The following is a 27,329-nucleotide window of genomic DNA, read 5'->3' as shown; positions in this document are numbered from 1 at the left end:
TTACTTCTAATTCTCCCTGCTCCCATTTCTCCTCCCTTCTATCATCCCCCTCACCCCATTTTTCCTCTTCTCCCCTGCCCTCTGTAGTGCAAGATATACTTTCATATCAAACTGAGTGAGCATGTCATTTCCTCAAGCCAAATGTGAAGAGAGTAGGCTTCCCTTTTTTCCTCCACTGAAGATTTTTCCTGTCTCATTGATGTGTAATAAATTGACCTCATTCCATTTCTCCCTTTCTCCTCCCAATATATTCCTCACTCACACCCCAAATTTATTTAATTTTTTTAACTCTCATCCCTTCTTATTTAACTCCCCCTGTGTTTTCTGTCCACACACACACACACGCACATATGCGTGTATGTTTGCGTCTGTGTGTGTTGTGTGTGTGCAATCCCTCCAAGTACCCACTACCCAAAGTCACAGGAGTTACAAATATTACCTTTTCATGTAGGAATGTAAACAGTTCCACTTTACAAAGTCCTTTATGTTCACTCTTTCCTGTTTACCGTTCCATGCTTCTCATGATTCCTGTGTTTGAAAGTCACATTTTCTACTCAGTTCTGGTCTTTTCATCAAGAACGCTCGAAAGTCCTCTATATCATTCAATGACCATTTTATTTCCCTGAAGTATTGTACACAGTTTTGCTGGGTAGGTGATTCTTGGTTTTAATCCCGGTTTCTTTGACTTCTGAAATATCATATTCCAAGCCCTTGGATGTCTTAATTTAGAAGCTGCCAGGTCCTGTTTTATCCTGATTTGATTTCCACCATATTCAAACTGCTATCAATATTTTCTCTTTGACCTGGGAACTCAGTAATTTGTCTACAATATTGCTAGGAGTTTCTCTTTTCAGATCCTTTCAGGAGGTGATCTGTGGATTCTTTAAATATTTATTCCCCCCCCCCCTCCCGATTCTAGAATATCAGGGCAGTTTTCCTTGATAATTTCATGAAAGATGATGTCTAGGCTCTTTCTTTGATCATGGTTTTCTTGTAGTCCTATTATTTCTAAATTGTCTCTCCTGGATTTACGTTCCAGGTCAATTGTTTTTACAATGAGATAGCTCACATTATCTTCTATTGTTTTCTTTCCTTTGGTTTTGCTTTGTAATTTCTTGGTTTCTAATAAAGTCATTAGCTTCCATCTGTTCCATTCTCATTTTTAAAGAACTATTTTCTTCAGTGAGCTTTTGAACCTCCTTTTCCATTTGACTAATTCTGTTCTCTAAAGCATTCTTCTCCTCATTTCCTTTTTGGACCTCTTTGCCATTTGGGTTAGTCAATTTTTAAAAGGGTTATTTCCTTCAGTACTTCTTTAGGTCTCCTTTAGTAAGCTGTTGACTTCCTTTTCATGATTTCCTTCCATTGCTCTCACTTATCTTCCCAAATTTTCCTCCAACTCTCTTGCTTGATTTTCAGAATCCTTTTTGAATTCTTCCATGGCCTGAGCCCATGGCATATTTATGTTGATAGTTTTGGATGAAGAAGTCTTGACTTCCTCTGAGATTACGCTTTGTTCTTACTCATCTGGAAGGATGGAACAAAATACCTGTTCACCAAGAAAATAACCTTCTAAAGTCTTATTTTTTCTCCTTTTTGGGCATTTTCCCAGGCAGTTACTTGACTTTTGATTCCTTTGTTGAGAGGAGGGTCTATTCTGGTGACTTGTATTTTCTCACATCCTCCAAGGTGGTATACAAACAAGGAGGAGGTATTTACTCCTTTCCTGAGCTGTTTTCTGGTCTGGGAGCAACCAAAAACTTTTCTGCCCAGCATATGCAATTGAAATCCCTCTCCGTATCCTTTACACCTCTGCTGCACCTCCACACCACTGCTCCTCCTCACCCCTGGGTGGAGCTCAGGTCTAAGAATCAAATCAGAGGCTCAAATCCCTCATGGGCTTTAGGCAGAGGTCTCCCAGGGCAGCCACTCAGGGCTAAGATTAGATCAACCCTTTAATTCCCCAAGGGCTCTGGGTGAAGGGCTCAGAAAGTGGCAGCTGCCATGCCTGCTGCTGAAGGTCCAGATGGCACTCCCCTCTTCTGGGTGAAGGAGCTTTCCCACTGACCTTTGAAGCTGTCTGTGGTATTAGTGGGTTGAGCAATGTGGGAGCTGCTTCCAGTGGCACCTTAATCCTGTTCTGGGTCCTGACCCTGCTGCTCAGCGCTGGTCTGTACTCGTTGCTCTGCTCTCCAGACATTTTCACTGGCGGTCTCCCATTCCTACAATTATTCCCTTCTCCTCTGTCTCCTGGACCCCCTAAGGTCTCTGCTAAAGTCCCACCCTGTATAAGAAAATTTTCCAGATCTCTTTTAATGTGAGTACTTTCCATCTTTCTCAATGTGAGTACTTTCCATCGATTATCTCCAATTTATCCTGCACTTTGCGTATTTTGTTCATGTGTCCTCCATTAGATTGTGATCTCCTTGAGAGCAGGGAGTACTTTGTTTTGTTTTGCCTTTGGATGCCTAGTATTTCATATACTAACTACTATATTGAGTACATAATAGGCACTTAACAAAAGGTTGTTGAATGCTCCATCACAGTCTATCCCATTACTCAATCAATTCCAGTGACTCCCTATTGCTTCTAGGATAAAATACAAACTCATCTCTTTGACTTTAAAGTCCTTTACAGCCTGACTATTTGCTTCACTGCAGCTTTCTTCCATCACATGATAGTCTAGCTAAATCCCCACACAGAATTGCATCTCCAACCTTTATTTTAGCTGCTATTCCACTCTCTCTTAACTTTTACTTCAGAAAATTCCTCTTCCTTAAAGATGCAAGGCAAATATTTTCAAAACAAAGCATTTTACAATTCCAACTGCTAGCACCATTCCACCTACCTTCTATTTCTTTTGAAAAATTTTTATATACACATATGTGTACTTAGTGTCTCCCCTCATATAAACTCCTGGAGTAGAGTTTTGAAGGTAGGAAGCATACTCTGTATCTCCAAAAGCTAGGATTGTGCCTAGTATTGTGGCATAGAGTAGAAGCCTGAAAAATGTTGATGAAGCTATGCTTTGTCTTTGTGATCATCTCCTCCATTTTAGGGGTTCACAGCTATCTCTTTAAATAATGTTTTGTACGTTTTCTACTCACTGCAATCAATTTAACTGGTTTGTGTTGGAATATATGAAATGGAAGACTCCTTGCTTTTCCCTTCAAAAAATTGGGAATGTTTTCTACTCTGCACTCTTGTGATTCCAGTCTTCATAATTTTTCAATGATCCCTGAGAGTGATCAAGCAATCAATTTCCTCTAGTATCTGAGGATGTATGTGAATCAATATTTGGATTGATTAAAGATAAAATAGTGACCTTATTATCTTAGACTTCATGCTCCTAGTAGCAATTTTTGTTCTGCTTTTTCTAATTCAAGTCATATTCCTCGCCAGAGAAAACAGAAACAAAATAAACATTACAGAAACACTTCAGACACAGACCTCTTGCCAGTCATTGTCTCGTCCATCTGGAAGACCTGTCTTTATACCTACCTCCACTGATCCTCTTTCCTCTCATATAGTTTTCAAAACAAAAATTCTCATTGTCCTGCTCTTAGCTTTCCTTGCCTAACTTGCTTCTGATTAGGGTAAATGAGGATTCTTCAGATCAGCACTTTAACTCTGAACTCATCTGAGACTAAATCAATATTAGAAATTCAAAGTTGGTAATTTATAAACTACCAATTAATTTAATAAAAATGACTGTATAAAGAAATAGACCTATGTAACTATAACAATCACTATATAACTATATATAAATATATGTGTATATGCATATCTATCTATATCTATATCTATATCTATCTATCTATATCTATATCTGTATATCTGTATATACATATATATTTAGGGTTAGGGTTGTTATATGCAGGCAGTCATCCCTGGGTGAACATGATTGGTACCTGGAAAAGGCCACTTCAAGCAAATCAACGGACAATATAGACCAGTATGTTTCATTGAAATAGTGGGAAAATTTTCGTTTGGGACCCTATACTATACATTTTATTATATTAGGACACTGGCTCTGGAGTCACATCATTTCACTCCAAATCAGACCTCTGACATTTGCTACTTAGGTGACTTTCAGCATTAATTAACTTTTACCCTCCATTTCCTCATCTTAAAATGAGGACTAAATAACTAAAATTCAGAGGACACTAAGTGATTTTTTAAGGTCTCTTCCAATTCTACACTTACAATCCTAAAAACTGAATCTAAATACTATGAAAAGAAATTTATTTTGTTTTATGTTTAACACAATACTGGTGATGACTGCAACCCTGAAGTAATTCTTAGAATGAGCAAAGATCAAATGTTACCAAAAAATAAGGGTTTCATCAATTTCCCCAAGATCCTCTTATATTCATATCATTCTTTTCTGAACTATCTACTGACAATCAGGAAGAAAAGGACCAGACAAAGACAAAATAGGATGGTCTTGGAAATACATCAGTCTTAAGTATGAATGGTGGCATCTAATTGTATAAGTGGTCAATTCGTGAAAATATATTCATGTTACAATTTTGGTTTGCCCCAGTAACTTCCAGAGGAGGCAGTATAACAGATCTCTGTAGCAAGAAAATTTGTGCTCAGAGTCTGCCAGTAAAATGCACTAGATTGTTACCTTCAGCTTTCAATTCTCTCGGCAATATTCTATGACCACAAATTGCAAGATAACTGCTGATCTGTGGCCTGGTAAAAGTTTTCTCACTGGGAGTCCCCTAATCGGCTACCATGAAACAAATCCAGATTCAAACAAAATGCAACCTCATAACTTTGAGGACCCAAATAATAAATACCCAAATGATGAGTGACATATATTTGTATGTATTCATATATATATAATATATATATATGTATATATATATATATATGTATGTATATGTATATATATGTTATATATATATATATATATGTATACCTTATTCTAATACAAGGTTTTTCTGACTAGAACAAAAAAATAAGAAAGTATTTAAATATATGTATGCATACATACACACATATGGAATTCATTGGTTCGGTACTTGGCAACGAATTTATCTACTTCTAATTATTTCTAATACAGATGTTTGTGTGTGTGTATGTGTCTGAAAAATCATCAATTTTATTTCCCCACACTTTGAGTTAAGCACCACTATGTGCTAGACACTGTGCTAATCTCTTAACTAATATTTCCTTTGATCCTCACAACAATTGTAGGAGATAGGTATTATTACTTTCATTTTACTCTGTCTTGATCAGCACACAGCAGAAAAGTGCCGGTTTGAACTTACATAGTCTTGATTCCAGATCACCTGCCACATAGTTGCCCCCAGTTAATAGAAAAGTAGTTTTAACAGAAAAGAATGAAAGATCTCTTTTACTGCGAGATTGACTGCACAGTCACCAGCATGTAGACACACTTAAGAAATCTTTATTAAGTGAATTATTATAGTGAAGAAGGAAATATAAAATAATATTTGCAAAGGAAGATATATACAAGACAGTGGAGAGAGGGGAGGTACTACAGTCTAGTGGCTGTGGAAAGATTCCTGTGGAGGGTGAGATTTTAGCCAGGGAGGTCACTTGTCAGGGTAGAGGAGCAAGAGCTTTTCAGGCATGGGGTTCAGCCAGAATGAGTGCTCAGAGACGACAGATGGAGGGTCTTCTTTGTCAAAGTGGCAGAAAGTCAGTGTCACCCGTTGGAAGAATACTTGCTGGGGAGTAAGGTGGGAGAAACCTGGAAAAGGTGAAGGGATCCAGGTTATGAAGGGCTTTGAATGCCTAATGAGGCATTTTGTATTGGATTCTGGCAGCAATAGGAAACTCCTGGGCTTTATTGAGTAGGGACAGGGGTGATATGATCAGACTTAAGCTTTAGAAAATCACTTTCGTGGCTGAACAGAGCATGGATTGAGGCAGATAGGAATGTCCTCCTCTCCCCTTCTCCCCTCCCCCCCCCCCCGCGGAAGGTTATTTTTATAGTCCTGGGTGTGAAAGTCTGTAACAGGGGGTGTCAGTGTCACAGGAGAGAAGTGCAGACATGGGAGAGATGATGTGAGGGTGTAATTGACAGGCCTTGCCAATAGCTTGTTGCCAAGGGGGTGAGACATAGTGAGGAATCCAGGCTGACTCCTAGGTCATGATCCTGAGGGATTTGGAGGGTGGAATTGCTCTCTGCACTCTTGGGGGAGGTATGCGATGGGAAGGGTCTAGGGGGAAAGATAATGAGTTCATCTCTCTGCATTTTTAGTTCCATATGTTTAGTGGACATCCAGTTTGAGATGTCTGAAAGGCCCTTAGAGATAAAAGACTGGAGATTGGCAGAAATATTGGGACAGCAAAGGGCCATTGGCAATCAGCATAGAGAAAATCGTTAAACCTATGGGAGCTGATGAGATCACCAAATGACGTGGTGTGGAGGGAGAAGAGAAGGGCCCAGGACAGAACCCTGAGGGAGACCTATGTTTAGAATAGTATCCAACAAAGGAAGGGGAGTAGGAGAAGTCAGAGAGGTGGGAGGAGAACCTCAAAAATCTAGAGAAGAGGGTATCAAGGAAGAGAGAATGATTATTGGTGGCAGAAGCTGCAAAGACCTCAAGGAGACTGAGGTTTGTAAAAAGGCCATTGGGAGTCTGGCAGAGTTGGGAGAGAGAGAAGCACAGGGCCTGAGTAAGCAGCAGCAGCTGCAGCAGCAACAGCTACTTCTGGGCCTGTCAGCTCACAGACTGAATATTTGAAAGTTCCCTACTTGAACTTCCAGAATCCAGGAGGGTAGAGTACATTGTAAATACTGTCACCATGCTTTGTTGATCTTGAAAAATCCACAGAATATTTTCCCAGGATATACCCAGGAGAAGTGGAACCAGCAGAAGTGATACAACGGTCTTTTAGAGATTGACAGGAAGGACCCTTCTTGCTGTGTCTGAAGGGGACCAGTGTAGGACATGAGACAATCCCGGAAACTTCACTTCATCATATCTTATAGCACAATAGAATTCCATTATGTTCATATACTGCAACTTGTTCAGCCATTCCTCATTTGATGGGTGTCCCCTCGATTTCCGGTTCTGGGCCACCACAAAGAGAGACGCTATAAATAATTTTTTATATGTGGGACCTTTTCCTATTTGTATGGTCTCTTTAGGATAGAGTCCTAGAAAAGATATTGCTGGGTCATAGAATAAGATCATTTTTGAAGCCCTTTGGTGATAGTACCAAATTGCCCTCCAGAATGCTTGGATCAGCTCACAGCTCCACCCACAATGAATTAGTGTTCCAACTCTCCACATCTTCTTCAAAATTTATCAACTTCCTGTTGTGTCATGGTACCAATCTGGATACCTCAGAGTTGTTTCCATTTGAATATCTCTAAGCAATAGGGATTTAGAACACTTTTTGTTATGAATACAGACAGCTTTCATTTCTTCCTCTGAAAACTGTCTGTTTGACCATTTGTCAATTGGGGAATGACTTGTACTCTTGGACATTTGATTCCGTTCTCTATATATTTTAGAAATCAGGCCTTTATCACAGACAGTAGTTACAAAAATTCTTTCCCATTTTTCTGCTTCCCTCTTACTTTTGGTTTGTGTGTGCAAAAGCTTTTCAATTTAATGTAATCAAAATTTTCCATTTTGCCTTTTAAAACTCAGGACCAATAGATGGAAATAGAACTTCCATTGAAATTATACAATATTTGGGTGCTTACCTGCCAAAATAAACCTAAGGGCTATGGGAACACAATCAGAGAACCCATTTCCCACAAGTATAATGAGATCTACATCAATGGAAAAACATCAGATGCTCGAGGATAGCCTGAGCTAATGCAATCAAAATGATAATTCAACCTAAATTAATTTGCTTGCTCAGTGCCATCAACAACCAGTATTGTTTTGAAGAGATAGAAAAAAATATCAAAATTCATCTGGAAATTTAAAAGGTCCAGAACATCAAGCTATGAAACGAAAAGAAATATTCCCAAGCTGGTGTACCATACCAGACCTTACATTGTATTATAAAGCAACAATCATCAAAATGACTTGGTCCTGTTCTATGAAATAAAACAGTAAATCAGTGGAGTAGGTTAGCTTCACAAGACACAGTAGTCAATGGGTACAGTCATCAACTGTTTGATAAACCCAAAGACGACATCTTCTGTGATAAGAACTCACTGTTTCACAAAAGCTGCTAGAAAAACTGGAAAATAACAAGGAAAATTTGGACATAGGACAATGTGTGACACCATATACCAAAAAAAAAAAGTCCAAATGGTTATCTGATTTATGTATAAAGACTGATTGAGAGTATAAACAAATGAGGGGAACAAGAAGTAGTTTATCTGTCACATTTATGGAGAATGCAGGACTTTATGACCAGACAAGAGATAGAGAACATTACAAAATGCAAGATGCATGATTTCGTTTCCATTAACTTGCAAAGTTTATGTGCAAACCTAAGTCATCAATGATTAGGAGGAAGTAGAAACCTGGAAATAATTTTGACAAGTAGTGTCTGTAATAAAGGACTCATTTCTAAGATAAATACAGAGCTGAGTCAAATTAAGGAGAATCCAACTCATTCCCTAGTTGATAACTGGTCAAAGATATGAAGAGGCAATTTTCAGAGGAAGAAATTAAAACTATCCATATTCCTAAGAAAAATGCTCTAAATCTCTTTTGTATAAAATGAGGCAAATAAAAACAACTGTGAGGTATTCCATCATGCCTATGAGATTGGCTAACATGAAAAGAGGAAAATGATCAGTATTGGAATAGATGTGAGGAATTTGGAAGACTGATTCGTTGTTAGTGGAAGTATGAGCTGATCTTACCATGCTGGAAAGCAATTTGGAACTTTGACCAAAGATCTACAAAAACGTGCATAACCATTGACCCAGCAATAATACTCCTAGGGCTGTATGCCAAAGAAATTATAAAATGGGAAAAGAACCACACGTATAAAAACATTTTTCACACCTCTTTTTCTGATGTCCAAGAACTGGAAATTCAGGGGATGGCCATCAGTTGGGTTGTTGCTGAACAACTTGTGGCATATAAATATAATCAAATGCTATTTAGATATAAGAAATGACAAACAGGCAGAATTTTAAAAATCCTTCAAGGATTTCAATGAACTGATGCTGATTGAAGTGAATAGAAACAGGAGATCATTGTTCACAGAAACAGCCTCAGTGTATGATGACTGATTTTCATAGACTTAGCCCTTGTCAGCAACGCAAGGAGGTTAAATATTTCAAAGGACTAATGATGGTAAATGCTATCCACATTCAGAGAAAACAACTAAAGAGTCATAATGGAGAGCAAAGAAGACCATTTTCTTTTTTATTTTGTTTTGTTTTGTTTTCTTTCTCATGATTTCTGCCATTCGTTATAATTCTGACATGCAATCTGACTGATATGAACATGTTTTGCATAGGAATGTATGTGTAAAGCCTATATCAGATTGCATGCAGCCTTGGGAAGGGAGGGGGAGAAAATTTAAAACGTATAGAAGTGAACTTTGAGAATTAAAAATAAAAAAGAGAACACCATGAATGGCTTAAAAATACAGTACTGTTTACTCCATGAGAGCAATTATGCTTCTGTCACATACAGAGTACACATGAACATGTCTGGAATGATCAGGACCCCTGCATTACATCATTTTCAGGCCAATTATTATGCAGAATAGTCATCTGAAGTCCCCATTCAGGGATTACTCCCTCTCATCCCTAAAGATTACAAACACAGAAATCTCCAACTCTTTACTGCAACTGTATTTCTACGGTTTTTTAAAAAATAAAACTCAACCAAATCCAAATTTCGCAAACTGCTAGCCTTCTGACGTAGCCATCTGATGATATTTAGTTTTGGTGGAGTAGTGGGAGGAGCTGAAGTGTGGCCTATCCAGGGATGCTTATTTGTAAATGAATGAATGTATTCTATGTTTCCAGAGCACCATGCAAAGACAGAGCAAGCAGAAGTGTAAACTGATGTGGTGTCTTAATTTTTTCCATTCCTGTGCATCAGAAACAATGACTCCTGAGCAGGAAAGTGACAGAAATGGAAGTTTTCCCTTTTTTTTTTTTTTTTTTTTTTTGTAAAACTACCTACCATGCTCATAAAGTCCAGTCTCCTGGGATTGTACTTTTCTCCATGGTTTCACTGGTTTCCTTTGGCTGGGGCGACTCTCACCTGCTGTCAGTTTCAGGTATAAACCTCAGGTTTTCACAACTGATGGAGAGAAGAGAGATCCTTGTTGTTATCCTGTCTTTGACCACTCTGCCAAGGTAAGATGGATCCAGGAATACAAGCCAAGAGCTAGCCAAACTATAGTGCCCTGCACTAACTATTGCCAATCTTTGTCCATATCCCCCTTTCCTTTCCCTCCCTCCCTCTTATGCACTCCCTCATCCTCCCACTTACCATCTTTTTTCTCTGCTTGTGTGGGACAAAAGGTCCTTCATGGACCTTCTGGTGACAGGTACCCCAACTGCTACTTAGGAACTTTGGTGCGTCAGCTAGAGAGAGGAAGGTTTGTCCCACTGAAAGAGAAGCAATGTTCCTTTGCAAATAGTTGAGAAAGAAAGGTGATGGAAACAAAATAAAACCCTGTCATGTAGGCACTTTTGTGTTGGAAAGGTATACTAAAAAAAACCAATCATTTTTCTAAAAACCTTACCAGTACATGTCAACTTCCCTAAATCTCTTTATACCAGATATTCTAGCAGCAAACTTAAACATGACAATGAGCCAAAAGAAAAAGAAAGACAATCCAAGAATTCTGAAATTGCAAAATGGGATTTTGCAACAATTAAATCGTTATAATTTTACTGTTTTTACACAACCAACTATATACAATGTATGTATTTGAACAATAAAGTAAAATGTCCCAAAGAAATGTTCTCTTCTCTGGAGGAAAATAAAGCTTATTCAGATATAGGGTCGTTGCTTCACTGCTGGCTGGGTGTTGACAGGGTGGTTCAGGCAAAGAAGAAATTTACGAGTTTCCTAGAAGCAGCAGATGGGAAGGTAATGGAGAGGTCCATTAAGTGACAGTCCATCGATGAGTCCATGAAGCCATCGATTCATGTATTTTGATCATTTGATTTTCCATGTGGTGTTGAAGACTATCCATTTGTTGCCTTTTAAGAAAAGGAAACAGGTCGAAGGAATAAATACTGTGTAAAATGAACCCCCGGAACAACAGAAAGAGCTATAATAAATTTCTATCACAATTATTTGAAATATTAGTTTCCAAAGCAAATAGAAAGTCCTCGTTAACAACTGGATGTGGCTGAATATAAACTTGGGTTCTCAACCTTATACTATATATTAACATCAATTGGAGCAAGATCGTACAGTTAAGCCCTTAAGGAAACCCAAAGTTCGATGAAAATGAAATCATGCTTCAAGAATTTTTATCTGTTGAGAAGAGGAACATATGATAGAATTAGATAAAAAAAGAGCAAAACACCCTTATCCCTTCACCAATAACCAAGAGAATCAAAATCAGCAGAGACTAAATAGCTCCATTAAACGTAATCTGTCAAATTAGGATGTCTTGCAATCGTAGAAATATTCAAAGGAATCACTCATCCCCTAATGGATCAAAGGTGATCTATCCACAGACAATCAACAACACATACATCAAAAATCATCTCTTGAAACCCCCCCAGAAATTATGAGTTCTGAGGACGTAGGCATCCACACATGCCAACCCAAACTTCGACAAAGAACCCCCAAAAGCAAATATCCTTAGGGCCTGTTAGATATCTTCTCCAAAAAGACTTGCTGGGATAGAGAACTGATCACCTCTTGAGAAAACCTATTCCCCTTTGTGTCACCTGGAATTCTGGTGATTTGCTAATTCCACTGTTTGGCATTCTGACACATGGGACTCAGCTTTCTTCCATGTGACTGCCTTTCAAATACTTGAAAACTGCCACAATTCCTGCAGATATCCTCTTTCCCCAGCTAATCATGCCCTCGTCCTCCCTAGATAAGCTGGCAGGGCCTGAAGACCACCAATCATTATGACTACACTTTCTACTTTACCAATGAGCTTCACACTGCCTTTTGGATGTGTACTTACTGAGGCAAGGTACAGAGAGATGATTGCCTTCCTAGGTCTGGGTATGTTCATTTCTTATTTCAGCAAAGATCGCTCTTGCTCTCTTGTCTGCCATATTACACTACTGACTCAACTGGAGTTTGGAGTGCACTAAAAGGCCAGATTCTTTCAGGACAATCTCTGCCTAATTATGCCTGCCCCTACTTTGTTAGTGAAGTAGATTTTTTGATCCTTAATTATTTTATTCTAGCAAATAATTTTATACTCCAAAGAGACCAAAGAAGAAGGGAAGAATAGATACGTGCAAAATATTTGTGGTAGCATTTGTTGCTACAGCAAAGAACTGAAGACTGAGGGTGTGTTCATCCATTACAGAATGACTGAAAACATGGTATATGAAAGGAAGAGAGTGTTGCTGCACAGTACGGAGTTATAAAAGGGATTAAGTGAAATCTAGGAAGACATATGAGCTGACAGATTAAAGCACAATTACATACACTGACAGCAATGTGGTAAAGAGAAATTCCTCCAAAAGACTTGAGACTCTGGTCAATGCAATGATGAATCAATGAGTCCAGAAGACTAGTAATGAAGCAGGCCTCCATCCTCTTGGTACAGACTATAATTGCAGGATCATACTGTCTTTAGTGATAACAGATGTGTGATTCCCCCCTCTCTTCTATTACCTTAGTCTGTTAGAATGGGGGCGGATTACGTTGTCTTCAGGGAGGATTAGAAGGAAGGATATGAATATTTGGGGGGCAAGTGTATCAAGAAGATACTGATTCCAAAAATAAAAAAAAAATGAGCTACAAAACATTTAATTTAAATTTAAATTTAAGAACATCCAGCAAAGAAGAGAATCAAGTTCAGAAAAGGGACATAGACATATGTAAGCCACACAAAATAAATGCATACTTTGAAATTACCCAAACTACATATAATAGAGATTCATGTTTCATACACAATTCTCTTTTTCCTCTTTATTCTATCGTTGATAGACATAGTCATATTGGTTGATGTTTGTCAAATTCTTAGTTAAAGAGACCAAAAATAATTTCATCTTACTAGATTTGACCTAATAACTTTACCACGTGAGATCTTTTGGCATCTGACTGTTAGAAGTGTTAACTGTCTTGGAAAAACATGCCATCTATGCCTAAGTCACTGAGGTATGACTACGACTTCAGTCTTGTCTTTCATCTCCTTGTAAATCCATCTGAACGTATTACTTTCTAGCCACTTTCTTCACTCATTTTGGAAAGGACCGCATGGGAAACTTGGTCAAATGTTTGGCTACAATCTAGATAAAGGATAGCTCCAGCATTCCCCTTCCTGAGCAGTCTAATGACCCTGAGAAGAAGGGAGATGAAATGCACTGTGTGTGACTTTGGGAAAGCTAACACCAGGCGCTGACACTTCCTGCTTTTCTAGCAGTTTTCTAGCCACTCCCTAAATAACATGCTCTATAATTTCTCAGCAACAGAGGTGACCCTCCTTATTCTCCATGTGCAGACTTCGCTCTCTTCCCTTTTGAGAAGATCAGGACACTCGCCCTCCTTTGGTCCTCTCCTGTGCTCCATGATTTTCCCCAAATCCTAGTTTGTGGCCTCACCAGTGACATCTGCCTTATTTTTCCCATCTTGAGAGCTCAACTGTGCCTCGTGCCCTGAAGTCGCCAAGGACAATCAGGTACCTCTCTTAACTGACGCATCTTCCTTTTGAGCAGCTATTTCAGTATAAAATGGATTCTCCTTAGTAAAGAAAACTAAAGTGCAGTAGGAGGGACTGCCTCTCTGCTCTCAGGTAGATTATACAGCTGGAGCCCTAGTCCCGATCCTTGTTTCTTCATCCTCTATTTCCACATTGAGATAAAATCTTTTAAGAAGTTTAAATTTAAGTTAAAATTTAAATTTAAGAATTTAAGTTAAAATTTAAAAGTGAGAGCCTTTTCTTCTGTTCATCCTCCCTCACAATCAAAGATATTCCAATGAAAAGAATGTAAAGGTATCCTCTAAACTGTTCAAAACAAGGAATATTGACCAGATGATGTGGGGTTGTGACGTTCTGTAGTGTCCTACTCTTCTTGACCCCATCAGGCATTTCACATGGCTTAAAATGGTCCTGCACTACAGAGGAAGAAAGCAGTCTCAGAGAGAAGGCAAGCAGTTGAGGGAGAGGGTGAACTAGCTGTCTCTATGTCTAGCTACTGATTAACATAGCCTCTCCCCTGGCATCAGAGGCCAGCTGGTCTTCTCTAGAGTCTTAAGTCTGCTTAGTGTTGCCTTCTTTCATGCCGTTCCCCTTGCCTTGGAAGCCCTTGTCTGCAGTCTCTGCAGAGTAGAATCCAAAACGCCTCTGAGAATGGTCCAATTCAGTCTCCCTTCCTTTGAATCGATCTAAAACTTAAATGTGCCTGTCTTTCTGTATTATGTGTGTCTATGTACTAGAGTTGTTTGTAAGACTCTGCTAAGTTCTATCTCCTATACTCAATCCTAGGTGCACACACAGTATGTATCAATAAAGGATAGATGAGTGGAAAAAACAAAATCACTTAGAGATATCCCACTCTGGCCAGGGCTGCCCACAAGGGGAGGTCTCCTGGTAGAGGTTGGAGCAGGTCTGTGCAACCTGTGGCCCTCGGGCTCTGGAGCTGGATGCAATGAGTCCAAGGACTTCCTCTCCACATTTTCCTCTAAATTTGTCAGTGGCCAAACCTGAAATACTCTGGTAGGTAGCACAGGGCCCATGGACCACAGGTGGGGAAGGCCTGGGTTAGAGGCTCACGCTATGTTGGGGATCTGTTCAAGGGGAATTTTCTTCAGGTGTGAGTTGGCAGACGGAGTCCATAGGTGATCCTGTTCAAATCTGAACCTTTTGTTATCTTGTGAGAGGAAGCAACATGGCACAGTCACAGGGCAGGAAGAGATTTTTAGGTTGGCAGATCCACTTGTTGTGCATTTGGCATAAGTAACATGAAAGGATGTTCCAAACATACCATAATAAATGATAAACAAAAGGTCCTACCTGAGTTGGTGGAGAGAGATGTGCAGGCTGTGGAGCTTCTCCTTGCTCACAGTGGGCTGGGTATTGAGCAGCTCCTCTAGAAGGGAAGCAGGGACAGGGCAGGATGGAAGTTGAATGGGAGTCACAGGGAAGGATTTGATCTCTCCCTTCAGTTCCTTCCTCTGAAAAACAAAGGTGTTATTTGTGTTATTAGTGCCTACCGTTTAGAGACACAGAGAAAAACTGCAGGGGTGAAGGAGGGAGAGAGATAAAATAATGGTACATGTGTGCAAACCCAAGCTTTCTAAATGTGCACAATGTTACCCAGTTATTGACAGGAGGGCCCCCAAACTCAGCAAGTACAATGTTGGTGTTTTGATGGCCCCCAAGTTGTAGCTAATATTTGTATTGCATTTTCATGTTTGTAAAGCACTTGACATGTGGGAACTGATGGGGATTATATGAATTTGCCAAACTCATGATCATCAATATCATCTCCCTTAGATATGAACCACTAGATGAGGATTTTCCATGAAGCACTTCTGGCATCATAAGCAACTGTTACTTGTACAATGGGTCATCAGGCTTCACCTTTATTTTACTGGGACATTTATTTCAGATGGATGAATTACAGCAATCATCCTCAAACGTATGGAAGTCCTCTAAAGACATAGCAGGAAGACGCCATACAGAGTGAGCCTTGGGCGTGCCATGGCCCAAAGCAAAGGATGCCTGGGACCTCTGGCCTCTGAACAGAAACATTCAGGAGCAGTTTTCTGGATTGGGTTTCATTCCAGATCTCCTGAGCAAGATAAATTCCAGAACCTGCCACTTGTTGGGGGCCTAAAGATCTTTCCATCACAACACCTCTTCCTCTTGGGACATTAACTAACTACAAACTGGCAGCTACAGAGGGAACATGATTCTGCTGGCTAAGGCTCTGCAGCATGACCACGTGACCTGTCCTGGGGAGGGTATTCTGCCCCATGAGGGAGCTCAGGTCAGGGGGCATTACCTTGCTCATCTTGCCTTGCTGCAGCTCAGCCTGAGCTTCTGCCAACTCCAGCTTCAACTGGGACACTTCCCGGTGGTGTTTTTCCTCCTGTGTCCTAAGGATGGACAGAAGAATATCAAGTAAAAATGGCATTTCTATGCTGATCTGCAACTGGTTTTGGCTATAAAGCAATGTATGTCCAGTCTAGAAGTGATGGCACCTGGTATTGTATTTTGCATCTTTCTTAATGTCATGTATACAAGACGTACAGTGATGTTCCAGAGCACTAGGGATTTATGAGCACACAGACTCCAAAAAAACACTTAAGCACAGATGTTTGATAACTACATGTTTCTGATAAATCTGCCTGATGATCCTCACCTTGTGCTGTCTGCACTAGTCACAGACACCATATGTGTTTCAAGGGTGATTTACTGTACCCTTTCTAGTTACCCTCAAGTGTGCCACCAAGGCATTTTTATGCTGGCATAAACACTGCCTATCCCTTACATCAGCTAAAAGCTTCTCTTCGAAGTTGACCTCGGAAGGGAGCCAAACTGAACCTGAGCCCCTCCTATTCCTACCCATGCTTCCAGTGCTGATTAGAGATCAAGTCCAAGGGAAAACATGGTCTAACCAGGAAAGACTGCATTGGTAATGACCCAGACTGCATTGGCAATGACCCAGACATGAAAAGACATTGTGCCTGTGTCTCTGGCTTCTGGACCTCAGGAGATACTGGAATGTATTAATAATAATACCACGAATGGCTACATTTCTTCAACACCTACTATGAGCCAGGAACTTTGCAGAAGACTTTACAATGATCATCTCATATGATCGTCACAACAACCTTGTTGGAACAGATGCTATCAACATCCCCATCTTAAGAGTCGAGACAGCTGAGACAGACAGAGGGTGAAGGTTTAGAGCACTAAGTGCCTGAAGCCAGATTTGAATTCTGGAGTCGGAGCCCAGACAAGTCCCAGTGGGGCAATACTTACAGCAGCCTATGTGTGTCTGCCTGGAGATTCTTAGCCAGCTGCTCCTTGGCCTGCAGTTCTTTCTTCAGTTCAATGAGTTCCAAGGTGGCAGCTTTGTAATGCAGCTTGTTGTGAACGGCTTTGATCTTACTTGCTGCCACCTGTGGCAAGGGGAAGCAAGAGTCAGGCCAAGAAGCCTATTAAGTTGCATTTTCTGTGAAATGAACAGGCAAATAAGCAGACCTTTTTACTTCTGGTGTAGACAAAAAGGCCTTTCAATAGTACTCCTTGAAAGATGCTGAGAAAGCCTTTGACACTACCATCTCTGTGATATGTCTTTCCACATCTGGCAACGACCAAAACCACATAGCCCCTGGTGAGAGCTGTTCTGAGATTCAGAGGCAGCAGGAGTAGCCACATCCACCCACATCCACCTGAGCAACCACATACCTGCTCCTTGAGGCTGTGAACATTGGCCTTCTCAGTCTTTAACGCCCTCATGAATGCCTGAATCCGCTGGTTGATTTGCTGGTCTTCCTCTACTTTTTTCTGGAGAACCACCTTGACCTAGACAACAGGAAGGCAGAGGGGTGGCACATTGTCCTGTCAACTGTCTGGGAAACCACAGTTAGTGTAAAAAGTAGAACTAGTGTTGGGTGACAGCATTGCCACAACAGCAGACCTTAGAGTGGGGGCTGTATGCTCTTCTAGGCACTAGCTCCAAGCAGGACCATGCACATTCCAACGTGCCACTTAAAAGCAAGCCACAGAGTTTTGAGTTTCTGTGAAGAGACTAAAATACTTTTCCAGAGAAACTAGGTAAAAATGGACTACAGAGATTGCAGAATGTGGAGTATCTAGTGGTGTTTCTTAGCCTTCTCAAGCAAGCATGGTCTCTAGTGGGCTCCCTGGCCAAGTCCCTGATAAAGGCAGCCTGAGTGATAGGGGGCAGAGTCAAAATGACAGAGTAGAAAGAAGAAGCTGTGGAAGCGCCCCACGTAGCCCATAAAATACTTGCAAGTATGACTAAACAAATTCTGGAGCAGCAGAAACCATAAAAGGACAGAGAATTGCAGCCCAAGACAGCCTGGAAAGCCACCAGGAAAGTGTTATCACAGAAGATGCAGAGTAGCACATAGCCCAGGGTGGACGGCATGATGGGGCAGGGACGAGATATGGAAGAGGTTTCAGGGAGCCACCAGCTGCAGCATTTTCCAAATTGCTCAATCCACAAATGACAAAGACAGTTTCAAAGGTCATGAAAAAGCTCCTTTGCCAAGGAGAAAGGAATGTGGAATGCTTTACAAAGCAGAATTAGCCTAATGGAAAAGGAGGTTCAAAAGCTCACTGAAGAAAATAGTTGCATAATCATTAGAATGGAGCAGATGGAAGTGAATGAGTGTATGGGAAACCAAGAAATTACAAAACAAATCCAAAAGAATGAAAAAATAGTAGATAATTTGAAATATCTCACTGGAAAAACAACTGACCTGGAAAACAGATGCAGAAGAGACAATTTAAAACGTATGGACTACCGGAAATGCATGAACAAAAGAAGAGCCTAGACAGCATCTTTCATGAAATTATCGAGGAAAACTACCTTGATATTCTAGAACCAGAGGGTAAAATAAAAAATTGAGAGAAACCACCAATCACTTCCTGAAAGAGATCCGAAAAGAGAAACTGCTAGGAATACTTCAGCCAAATTTCAGAGTTCCTAGGTCGAGGAGAAAGTGTTGCAAGCACCTAGAAAGAAACAATTCGAGTATGGTGGAAATACAGTCAGCATAACAGAAGATCTAACACCTTCTACATTAAGGGATCAAAGGGCTTGGAATATAATATTCCAGAATTCAAGAGAATTAGGATTAAAACCAAGAATCACCTAAAGGGCAAAACTGAGGATAATATTTCAGTGGAAAAAAATGGGTATTCAATGAAATAGAGGATTTTCAAGCCTTTTAGATGAAAAGACCAGAAATGAATAGAAAATCTGAATTTTAAACACAGGAATCAAGACAAACATGCAAAGGTAAACAGAAAACAGAAATCACAAGGCACATTCTAAAGTTCAAATCATTACATTCTTACATGGAAAGATAATATTTGTAACTCTTGAGACTTTTCTCAGTATTTGTGTAGTTGTACAGATTGTGCCACACATACTCACACTTCTCTGGAGAGAGAGAGAGAGAGAGAGAGAGAGAGAGAGAGAGAGAGAGAGAGAGAGAGAGAGAGAGAGAGAGAGAGAGAGAGAGAGACAGAGACAGAGACAGAGACAGAGAGACAGAGACAGAGAGAGAGAGACAGAGACAGAGACAGAGAGACAGAGAGAGAGACAGAGAGAGAGACAGAGAGACAGAGAGAGAGAGAGAGAGAGGGAGAACAGGGTGAATTGAATAAGAAGGGATGATATCTATAGAAATAAAATTAAGAGGTGAGATAGGAATATATTGGGAGGAGAAAGGGAGAAATGATATGGGGCAAATTATCTCACATAAAAGAGGTAAAAATATATTTTTTCAATTGAGAAGAAAAGGGAGGAAGTTGAGAGGGAAAAAGTGAAGCTTACTCTCTTTATATTAAGCTTCAGGAGGGAATAACATGCTCCCTCAATTTGGTATGAAAATCTATCTTACACTACAGGAAAGTAGAGGAGAAGGTGATAAGTGGGGTGTGGGGCGATGATAGAATGGGGGACAAATGAGCGCGGGGATATGTGGGGGGATGATAAAAGGAAGGGCAGATGGAAGGAGGGAGTAACTAGAAGTAAACTCTTTTGGGGAGAGACAAGGTCAAAAGAGAGAATAGAATAAATAGGGGGCAGGATGGATGGAGGGAAATATAGTTAGTCTTACACAGCATGACTATTATGGAAGTCTTTTGCAAAACTATACACATATAGCCTATATTGAATTGCTTTCCTTCTCAGTCTGGATGGGTGGGGAGGGAGGAAGGGAGAGAAGATGGAACTCAAAGCTTTAGGAAGGAATGTTGAGAACTGTTTGGCATATAACTGGGAAATAAGAAATATAGTTAATGTTATATAGAAATCTATCTTGCCCTACCAGAAAAGAGAGAAGATGGGGATAAGTGAAGGGAGGGGTGCGATAGAAGGGAGGGCATATTGAGGGAAAGGGCAATCAGAATACCAAGTATTATGGGATGGGGGAGGGGAGAGATGAGGAGAAAATTTGGAACTCAAAACATTGTGGAAATGAATGTTGACAACTAAAATTAATAAATAAACTTAAAAAAAATATATGTGTAGTGCAATTTTTCCCACAAGAAATTTCCAAACTACGGAGCTAAGAAAAGACCTTTAGCAATGGCCAAGACAATAGCACCTTTCTAAGTAAAATAAAAAGAAGAAGAAGAAGAAACAAAGAAGGAAACAAATTCATGAGTCACTCATCTTGTTGGTTTAGTCCCGGAGGTTAAAGTTGTGCCTTAATAAAACCTTGTTGAGTAAAATTACCATATATACTATAACCTTATGAAACAAGGAAAAACGTTCCCGTTTTCACTGTGGAAATTCTATCTCCACAAGGATAGATAGGAAGAAATAGTAATTCTACTCATGCCTCACAGTCAAATTGTTTCCCTCCAAACTATTCTTAAAGAAAAATGTGTTTTGATTTGAAGATGCAGGTGAACCAACCCACTAGCATAAAGCTCCAAATACCTTCAGGTTCAACTCTACTAAATCGGCTTCTCTCTTCATTGAAGTCATTTCCAAGACATTGTTTTTCTCCTGAAGGGCTTCATTGGCCTGTTCCAAAATGTTAACCTTTTCCTGCTCCTGATGTAATTGCAGAGTCAAATTCTTATTGATATCCTTCAGGCGCTGTATTTGCCTTTTGAAGCCTCTTGGCTCTTGGAGCTGGGGAGAGATTACAGTACAGGCTCCCTGTGATCTGAGCTAGTTGGACACTTTAGTGAGTAAAATATTTTGATGAATACTTATCAGGCAGAGTAATGTTCCAGGAAATAGACCACACCAATAAAATATGTGACAGATGTACAGAAGTTGTATCCATAGAGTTGTACTCAACACGACATCCCAAGAAACCAGCTTCAACCATCACAAAACCCAATCACTAGCCTGTACATTATTGCAGTCCCCACAGTCACCAGCCCATCTTTCCTGCCATTTCTCACACTCTGTTTCTGCAGCATCCCTTAACATCTCCCCCAAGAAGCAGCAGAGACAACCACCTCATCTTCCAGGTCCATGACTTTCTCCTGGTACTCTTCCAGCCTGCCCTGCAGCTCCTCATGTTGGGTCTGCAGCTCGCTGAAGGACTGCTCCCGGATGTGCAGAGTCTCCTGGACCAGGGTGATCTGTCTCATGAGATCCAGGTTCTTCTGCTGCAAGGCATCCAATAGCGAGTCTCCCTGAGGCATAGTCACCTTTCCCTGTGAGAAATCAACTCCATAAGTCACCTCCATCCAACACAACAATTCCAGTGTTCACTTGTCCTTTCTTGGGCTGCTGTTTGATTGCTAATCATTTAATATCATGTAAACGTCGATAAAGGGCAGAGCCTGAACTAATTGACTAGAGGTAGCCCCCTGGTCTCACAGATATCTCTTCTCTACTCTCTACTTCTCTACTCCCAGAATTCCCTTTACTGTGTCAAAAAGGCAAGATGAAGTAGACCAGAGCATTCTGCTACTAATGACTACCAAGGACAAAGCTCCTCAAGAGAAGGCACTATCGTAAATATATATTTCATGGACATATGCTATGTTATGTCATTTTCATGGTAAAGAAAACAGATATCCTGGGTCATATTTCAATTAATTGTTTGTCTCCTCTCTTGTCTTACTGTATTTACCACTCATTCAGTTAAGAAAATTCTTTTGCATATTATGGTTAAACATTTATGGAAATCATAAATCTGAGTAATGCATCAGGATTGTTCTAGCACGTGTTAAAGCCTTCTCATTCTTTTGAGCACACAATCCGAATTTACATTCCTGATCCTTAGATATGCATGTTCTCTATCTTTGGCCAGCCTGAAGGGAAGAAACAATGTGAATTAAATGCCACCTAGCCTGTTTGCCTCTTTTAACCCAACTTTCAGGCAAACGATGTTTAAAACACAAACCAAAAACAGACAAATATTTGAGTGCTGACTATCATGTCTTAGGAGTACACATCTCATGCCTAATTTTCTGGTTTTCTCACACTAAATCTGTGGTCTTGTCAGTGTAGAGAATTGCATGTATATGAGCTAGGTCCAGCTCACTGGAAATGTGTATTACAGAATTTTCGGGGGAATACAGCAGTGAAGTGACTTCCTCAAGTTCACACAACCAGGAAGTGTCTGAGGTAAGATTGGAACTTAGGTGTTCCTGGGGCAGCTTGGTTGAACAAAATATAGAACCCTGGACTTCGAGTGATGAAGAAATGATTTCATATCTATCCACACACAGGTCTGCCAGAGTCTGACTCCTGACACCATGAGGACACAGGTGGACCCATTGGATTGTGCCCATGCGAGCTTCACTACATGGCCATAGCAGTTGCCAGTCACACTTCTTTGTGGCTGATCTGTGGGAAAGCTGCTTCCCACTTTCCTACCCTATTGCTCTCTACGTTTTCAGGCTGTGGACTCTACTGTGCTCCCTGTATTGTAGCCATACATCAACACTGGAAGAATACTGGTATTCACAAAGGGTTCTTTGGATGGAGGAGAAAAGGTCCCCAAAACCAACCAATGATTTCTAAAGGAATAAGAATTAAAGGGTTAGAAAAAGGAATACACTGGGAGAAAGGGAAAGGGAAAGGTACAATGAGGTAAATTATCTCACAACAAAGAATAAAGAATGAACTATAACAGTTGAGGGGAAGATGGAGGAGGTGGGAAACCTTAATCTTGAACCTTCACCGTGAACCTTATTCTCCTCTGTACTGACTCAAGCAAGGAATGGCACCAGAAGGAATAACTCAGTTATGTATAGAAATCCATCTCACACTGTTGGAAAATCGAACGGGGAAGGGCTAGGAGAAGGGGGTGCTTCTCATTGAAGAGAGAGAGGTGGAGGCAGGAATCAGAAGCAGTTCATGTTCAAGGAGGGATAAATGTTACACACACTCCTACAAGCTTGGTTATAAAAAGATGATGGGGGCTTTTAGTCGTTACAGAAAACACTGGACTAGGTGGTGACGGGGGGATGGACACAGTCTATCTAAAAAGCCTGATTTTGGGGGAAGAGAAATTTCATAATTTGTTAGGTTTGGAAAGTCCTCGGGGAAATCCTTATTTGGTGGAGAGATTTTGAAAACCATACAAGATTTGGTACTTTGAAATTTGGCATTGGAGTACCATGAATGAGGAAATTGAGTCTTAAGAAAATTTTGTTTTGGTGGAAGAACAAGAAAAGCATCCTTTAGAAAGAGTCATTTTTCTGTATTTGGGTCACCAAACAGGAGAAATAGCATACACTTCCATAAGAAAAACAAGGGTATAAAGGCTGCATGGTAATTTTAAATTGTGTCAAGATCAAGTTTGTAGCAGAATTGACAAAAGACAGAAGATTTCTACATAAAGACGGCAAGAAGTTCCTTTTTTGAAGATGACTTAGATGAGCATGCAGATCAGAAATCTGCCTCAGACTGTGTCTCCCCCAACCCCTAGACTGCTGTGTGAGATGAGACTTCTAAATGTGCAATTATATTTTATCTTTTTCTTTTGGGTCTCTATATCTGTCCTTACCAAAGGGACTGCCCCTTTGACTTATTAATGCGTTGATCATCATCTTCTCTTTCCCTCTTTCTATATTTGTTGAGAACAATCTATTCTTGCTTAAAGGGGAGATGGATGGAAGGAAGGATGTGTATGGAAAAGAGAGTGAGATAGCATTCATCAGAATGGAGATAGATGTGGAACAAAGATTTGAATAAATAAAAGAGGATGAATTGGGAGGAATGAGTACAATTTTTCTCTCCACAAAAATTACATAATATATGAAATGAAACCAAAGGGATCCATACAGGCCAGAGAGTTTTGACTTGCAAGAAATACAGGAAAATAAACTAACTGTAGGAGACACTATCAACGTGAATTAGTACTAGATTATTTTCTAGCAGAGGAAGAGGGAAATTTGAGCAATATCATGGAGAAATCATTTCCCTAAGTTCAGAATAGCCATCAGTAGAATGGGAGACATAAGGAAGGAGTTATGTTTCACAGAGAAGGTAACACACAAAGCAAAGGTCCAACTGGTCTGGAACTTGTTTTGAGGTTAGAAGGCAGCTAAGTAGAATAAATGTGAAGTGTAGCTTGGAATTCTCATGAATAAGAAGCTAACAAATGTTGATTTCTCTTCTAGGAAAGCTAAAGGTTCATTTTCACGGTCATCCCACACCTACAGGTATGGGAAGGGAGAACATGGTATTGGAAACTATACACCCTGTATTACCTAGTCAATGAGGTCCTAGGGGACAGACTTTGTAGTCAGGTAAAGGTTTTTAAGGCTTACTTTTGTTTCTGGAGGCTGTTCTATTCACCCCTCCAGAGTGTGAATAAGTTATTTCTCATGGTCTTGCCTCAGAAGCTGGTGTTTGGCTGAGGTCATCAATGGGCTGGGCCCGTTATCCCTGGGCCCAAATGTCAGCTACCCTTACAAGCCTAGCCCTCCATTGTCTTACCTCCAGGGAACCTTCAACTACTGCCCATTCTTCATGCTAGCAAAATGCTTTTTTATTGGTTTCTGCTGTCCTGATGCCAACTTATTGGTCACGCCCTTCAAGACCCTCCATAAATCCATTCTCCACTCACCCCAGACTACTGGAGCATGCCCAGATCCCTACCAAAGTCTTTCTGAATATAAGACCCAACTTGCCTCCATGATAGTGCTCAGATTCCATCTGGACCTTATCACCAGGGTTCAGTTTCTAACTGGTCCATGTGTAAGTCACAAATGTACATGTCCCTAACCAGTCTACCCCAAATGGAAGACCTATAATCAACTTTTTCTCTGGCTGTCAAAGAAGGCTTGGTTCAGTTTATCTGGGAAGGGCAGGGGGTTGCTATTTCAGGTTCCGACCACCCCCAAACCTCAACACAATGACTTGCCCAAGGTCACATAGCAACGAAGAGTCCAGTGCAGGATTTCAACCTGGCTATTATTGCTTCTATAATGAAAAGTTTCTAACAGCACTTACATGCTGCTTTAAGGTTTACACAGCATTTTGTGGAGCTAATCTCCTTCTTTCCTCCACATATTCCTAGCACTTAGAAGCTATGACTGTTTTTGAACAGATTTTTCTTTGACATACTAGGAGATGGTGGCTGAGAGATCTCAGGGGCCCGTACCAGGTTGGAAGGGGGAGATGGGTCCTCCCACCCTGGAGGTTGCCTCGCCGCTTCTGGGCCAGCTGAAGAGAACCAGGCAGGCCTGGGCTGAAGCAGGCCCAGGGACGAGGGTGAGGGCCTCTCAAGTGACCCCCGAGGCAAGGAGACAAGAAAGGCGGGAAAGTCCTTGTGATTCTGAGTGTTGAGCCACTGGCAATCTGCTGTACTAAGGGCGCTACTCTGGGGAAGGGGGAAGGTAGGTCCCTGGGACCTCCATGGTCTCACCCGATCTGTGTTCCCTGAGTGCCAGGGATGGAGGGCACTGGGCCAGGCAAGGTAGCTGCTGTGTCCAGCGATGCCACGGCAGAATGCCCCGCTACACTGTTTCCAGATGTGCACGGCACAGCCGACCAGCAGCACGACAGCCAAAGCGCACAGCAGCTCCCAGACTAGTGTTGGCCACTCTCCTGGCCCCTTGTCCCACCAATTGGCCCCCCACCACCCCTCCTCCCACCGTAACGCCCCCAAATTTCCCATCCCCCACCACATAACACCCTGGAAGCACACTGCCTCCCACTAAGGCTTGTGCTCCCACTCAGTCTCCGGCCCCCTTGGCAGCTTCAGGGTCACCAGGGTACTTGAAGGACCTCCAATCCACCTCCTCTGTGGATCCTGAAGACAACTGAGGGCTCCCAGTGAACCGTGCACAAACGGGAACCAGGCAACCAACGAACGTTCCAAGTTCCCCAAGACACAGGCTCAACCTAGGCACTGGAATGCCAGAGCCTATATGCCCTTGAGCCCCGCCCCCTCAGTTCTAAGGATGGGGCATCTTAACTGATCTAATCACTCCTACCCCTTGAATGGATTGGAGACAGTTTTGCCCCACCCAGTCCAATGGACTCCACTGAACCAGCCCCAGTGTCCCCAGTCAACCACAACTACCAACCCCAGGGACCTGGCCACACAGGAGCCTCCTTCCCCACCCCCAGGGGTCCCTCAGTCAACTGAGCCCCCAGTTGAGTTCTCTAGGACCACCGAAGACAGGTCAGATCTGGTCAGATTTTTCCCATGTCTTAACCCTCCTAAGGCATGATGACAATCTCTGTACACCTCCCTTGAGTCCAACTTGTTGACCCCCTCAGGGGCACCCAAGCAGGGTTCTGCAGCAGCAGTATCCTCATCAGGAACACCACCATCACTAGACAAAGGTGCTAGAGGAGGTTGGAAGAAGCTCACATTTGGAAATGGGGACTCAGGGATGATTCCCTGGTCAGACCTCTCTTAATCAGGGTGCTTCTCTTTTCATTCCTTATTTATCCTCTATTATAGTTTGCTTTGCATATCGTTATTTGCATGTAGTCTCCTCTGGTAGAATGTGAGCTACGTTCATGGCAGGCAATGTCTTTGGTCATTTTTGTTTTCCCAGTGCATCACCCATTGCATGCTGGGTCATCTCCAGTCATCCTGATGAACATTTGGTCACTGGACCCAGAAGGCTCAGCAGGAGAAAGGGAGGTTGGTGAGGCGGTACGCCCTTACCTCGCTCAAAACATAGTCAACTGCAAGTCATGTCATCTTTACTCTGATGACATGGTCTTCTTCAAAAACTAAGGACAAACACAGACCTATGAGTAGACCTAGATGCTTGAATAGGGATGCAGCTAGCTGGGTACCTCAGTTCATCTTTTCGATTTTGTAGACCCCTACCTTCTCCTCTCCAAAGGAAGGTAAATTTGAATGGCCAGAGGGCCACCAATAAACGTGGGGTTAATTGGCTATATTTCTTTCTTTCTTTCTCTTTCTTTCTTTTGTTCTGTCTTTCTATCTTTCTTCCTTCCTTCCTTCCATTCTTTCTTTTCCTCTTTCTTCATTTCTCTCTTTTTTATTCCTTCCTTCCTTCCTTTCTGTCTCTCTGTCTGTCTGTCTGTCTTACTTTCTGTCTGTCTTTCACTTTCCTTCTTTTCTTGCTTCCTT

At 41.2% G+C, this 27,329-nt stretch overlaps 1 protein-coding gene across 1 annotated transcript; it reads right to left on the bottom strand.

Annotated features, from left to right (window-relative positions):
- Positions 1 to 10,771: 10,771 nt before the first annotated feature.
- LOC140524833 (golgin subfamily A member 3-like) lies at positions 10,772 to 26,138 on the bottom strand. Its single transcript, XM_072639657.1, has 8 exons — positions 25,638 to 26,138; positions 21,265 to 21,465; positions 20,732 to 20,929; positions 17,497 to 17,613; positions 17,068 to 17,207; positions 16,085 to 16,178; positions 15,091 to 15,251; positions 10,772 to 11,134 (listed from the first exon to the last, which is right to left on the bottom strand). Exons 1-8 carry the CDS (start codon positions 25,899 to 25,901, stop codon positions 11,038 to 11,040), a joined length of 1,272 nt encoding a protein of 423 aa, XP_072495758.1. The 5' UTR covers positions 25,902 to 26,138; the 3' UTR covers positions 10,772 to 11,037.
- Positions 26,139 to 27,329: the final 1,191 nt, after the last annotated feature.

This window comes from Notamacropus eugenii, chromosome 2 (genome assembly GCF_028372415.1).
Source record: "Notamacropus eugenii isolate mMacEug1 chromosome 2, mMacEug1.pri_v2, whole genome shotgun sequence".
NCBI classification, from domain to species: Eukaryota; Metazoa; Chordata; class Mammalia; order Diprotodontia; family Macropodidae; genus Notamacropus; species Notamacropus eugenii.
This window is presented reverse-complemented; position numbering and strand designations above follow the sequence as displayed.

What these genes read in the sequence shown, in the direction of transcription:
- LOC140524833 (XM_072639657.1), bottom strand. Translation starts at nt 25,901, where the DNA reads ATGTGGTGGGGGATGGGAAATTTGGGGGCGTTACGGTGGGAGGAGGGG. An exon ending in ACTCAGGGAACACAGATCGG is followed by an intron (nt 21,466 to 25,637) that starts GTGAGACCATGG and finishes GATTTCTCACAG; the next exon opens with GGAAAGGTGACTATGCCTCA. An exon ending in AGCAAGGCAAGATGAGCAAG is followed by an intron (nt 15,252 to 16,084) that starts GTAATGCCCCCT and finishes TTTGTTTTTCAG; the next exon opens with AGGAAGGAACTGAAGGGAGA.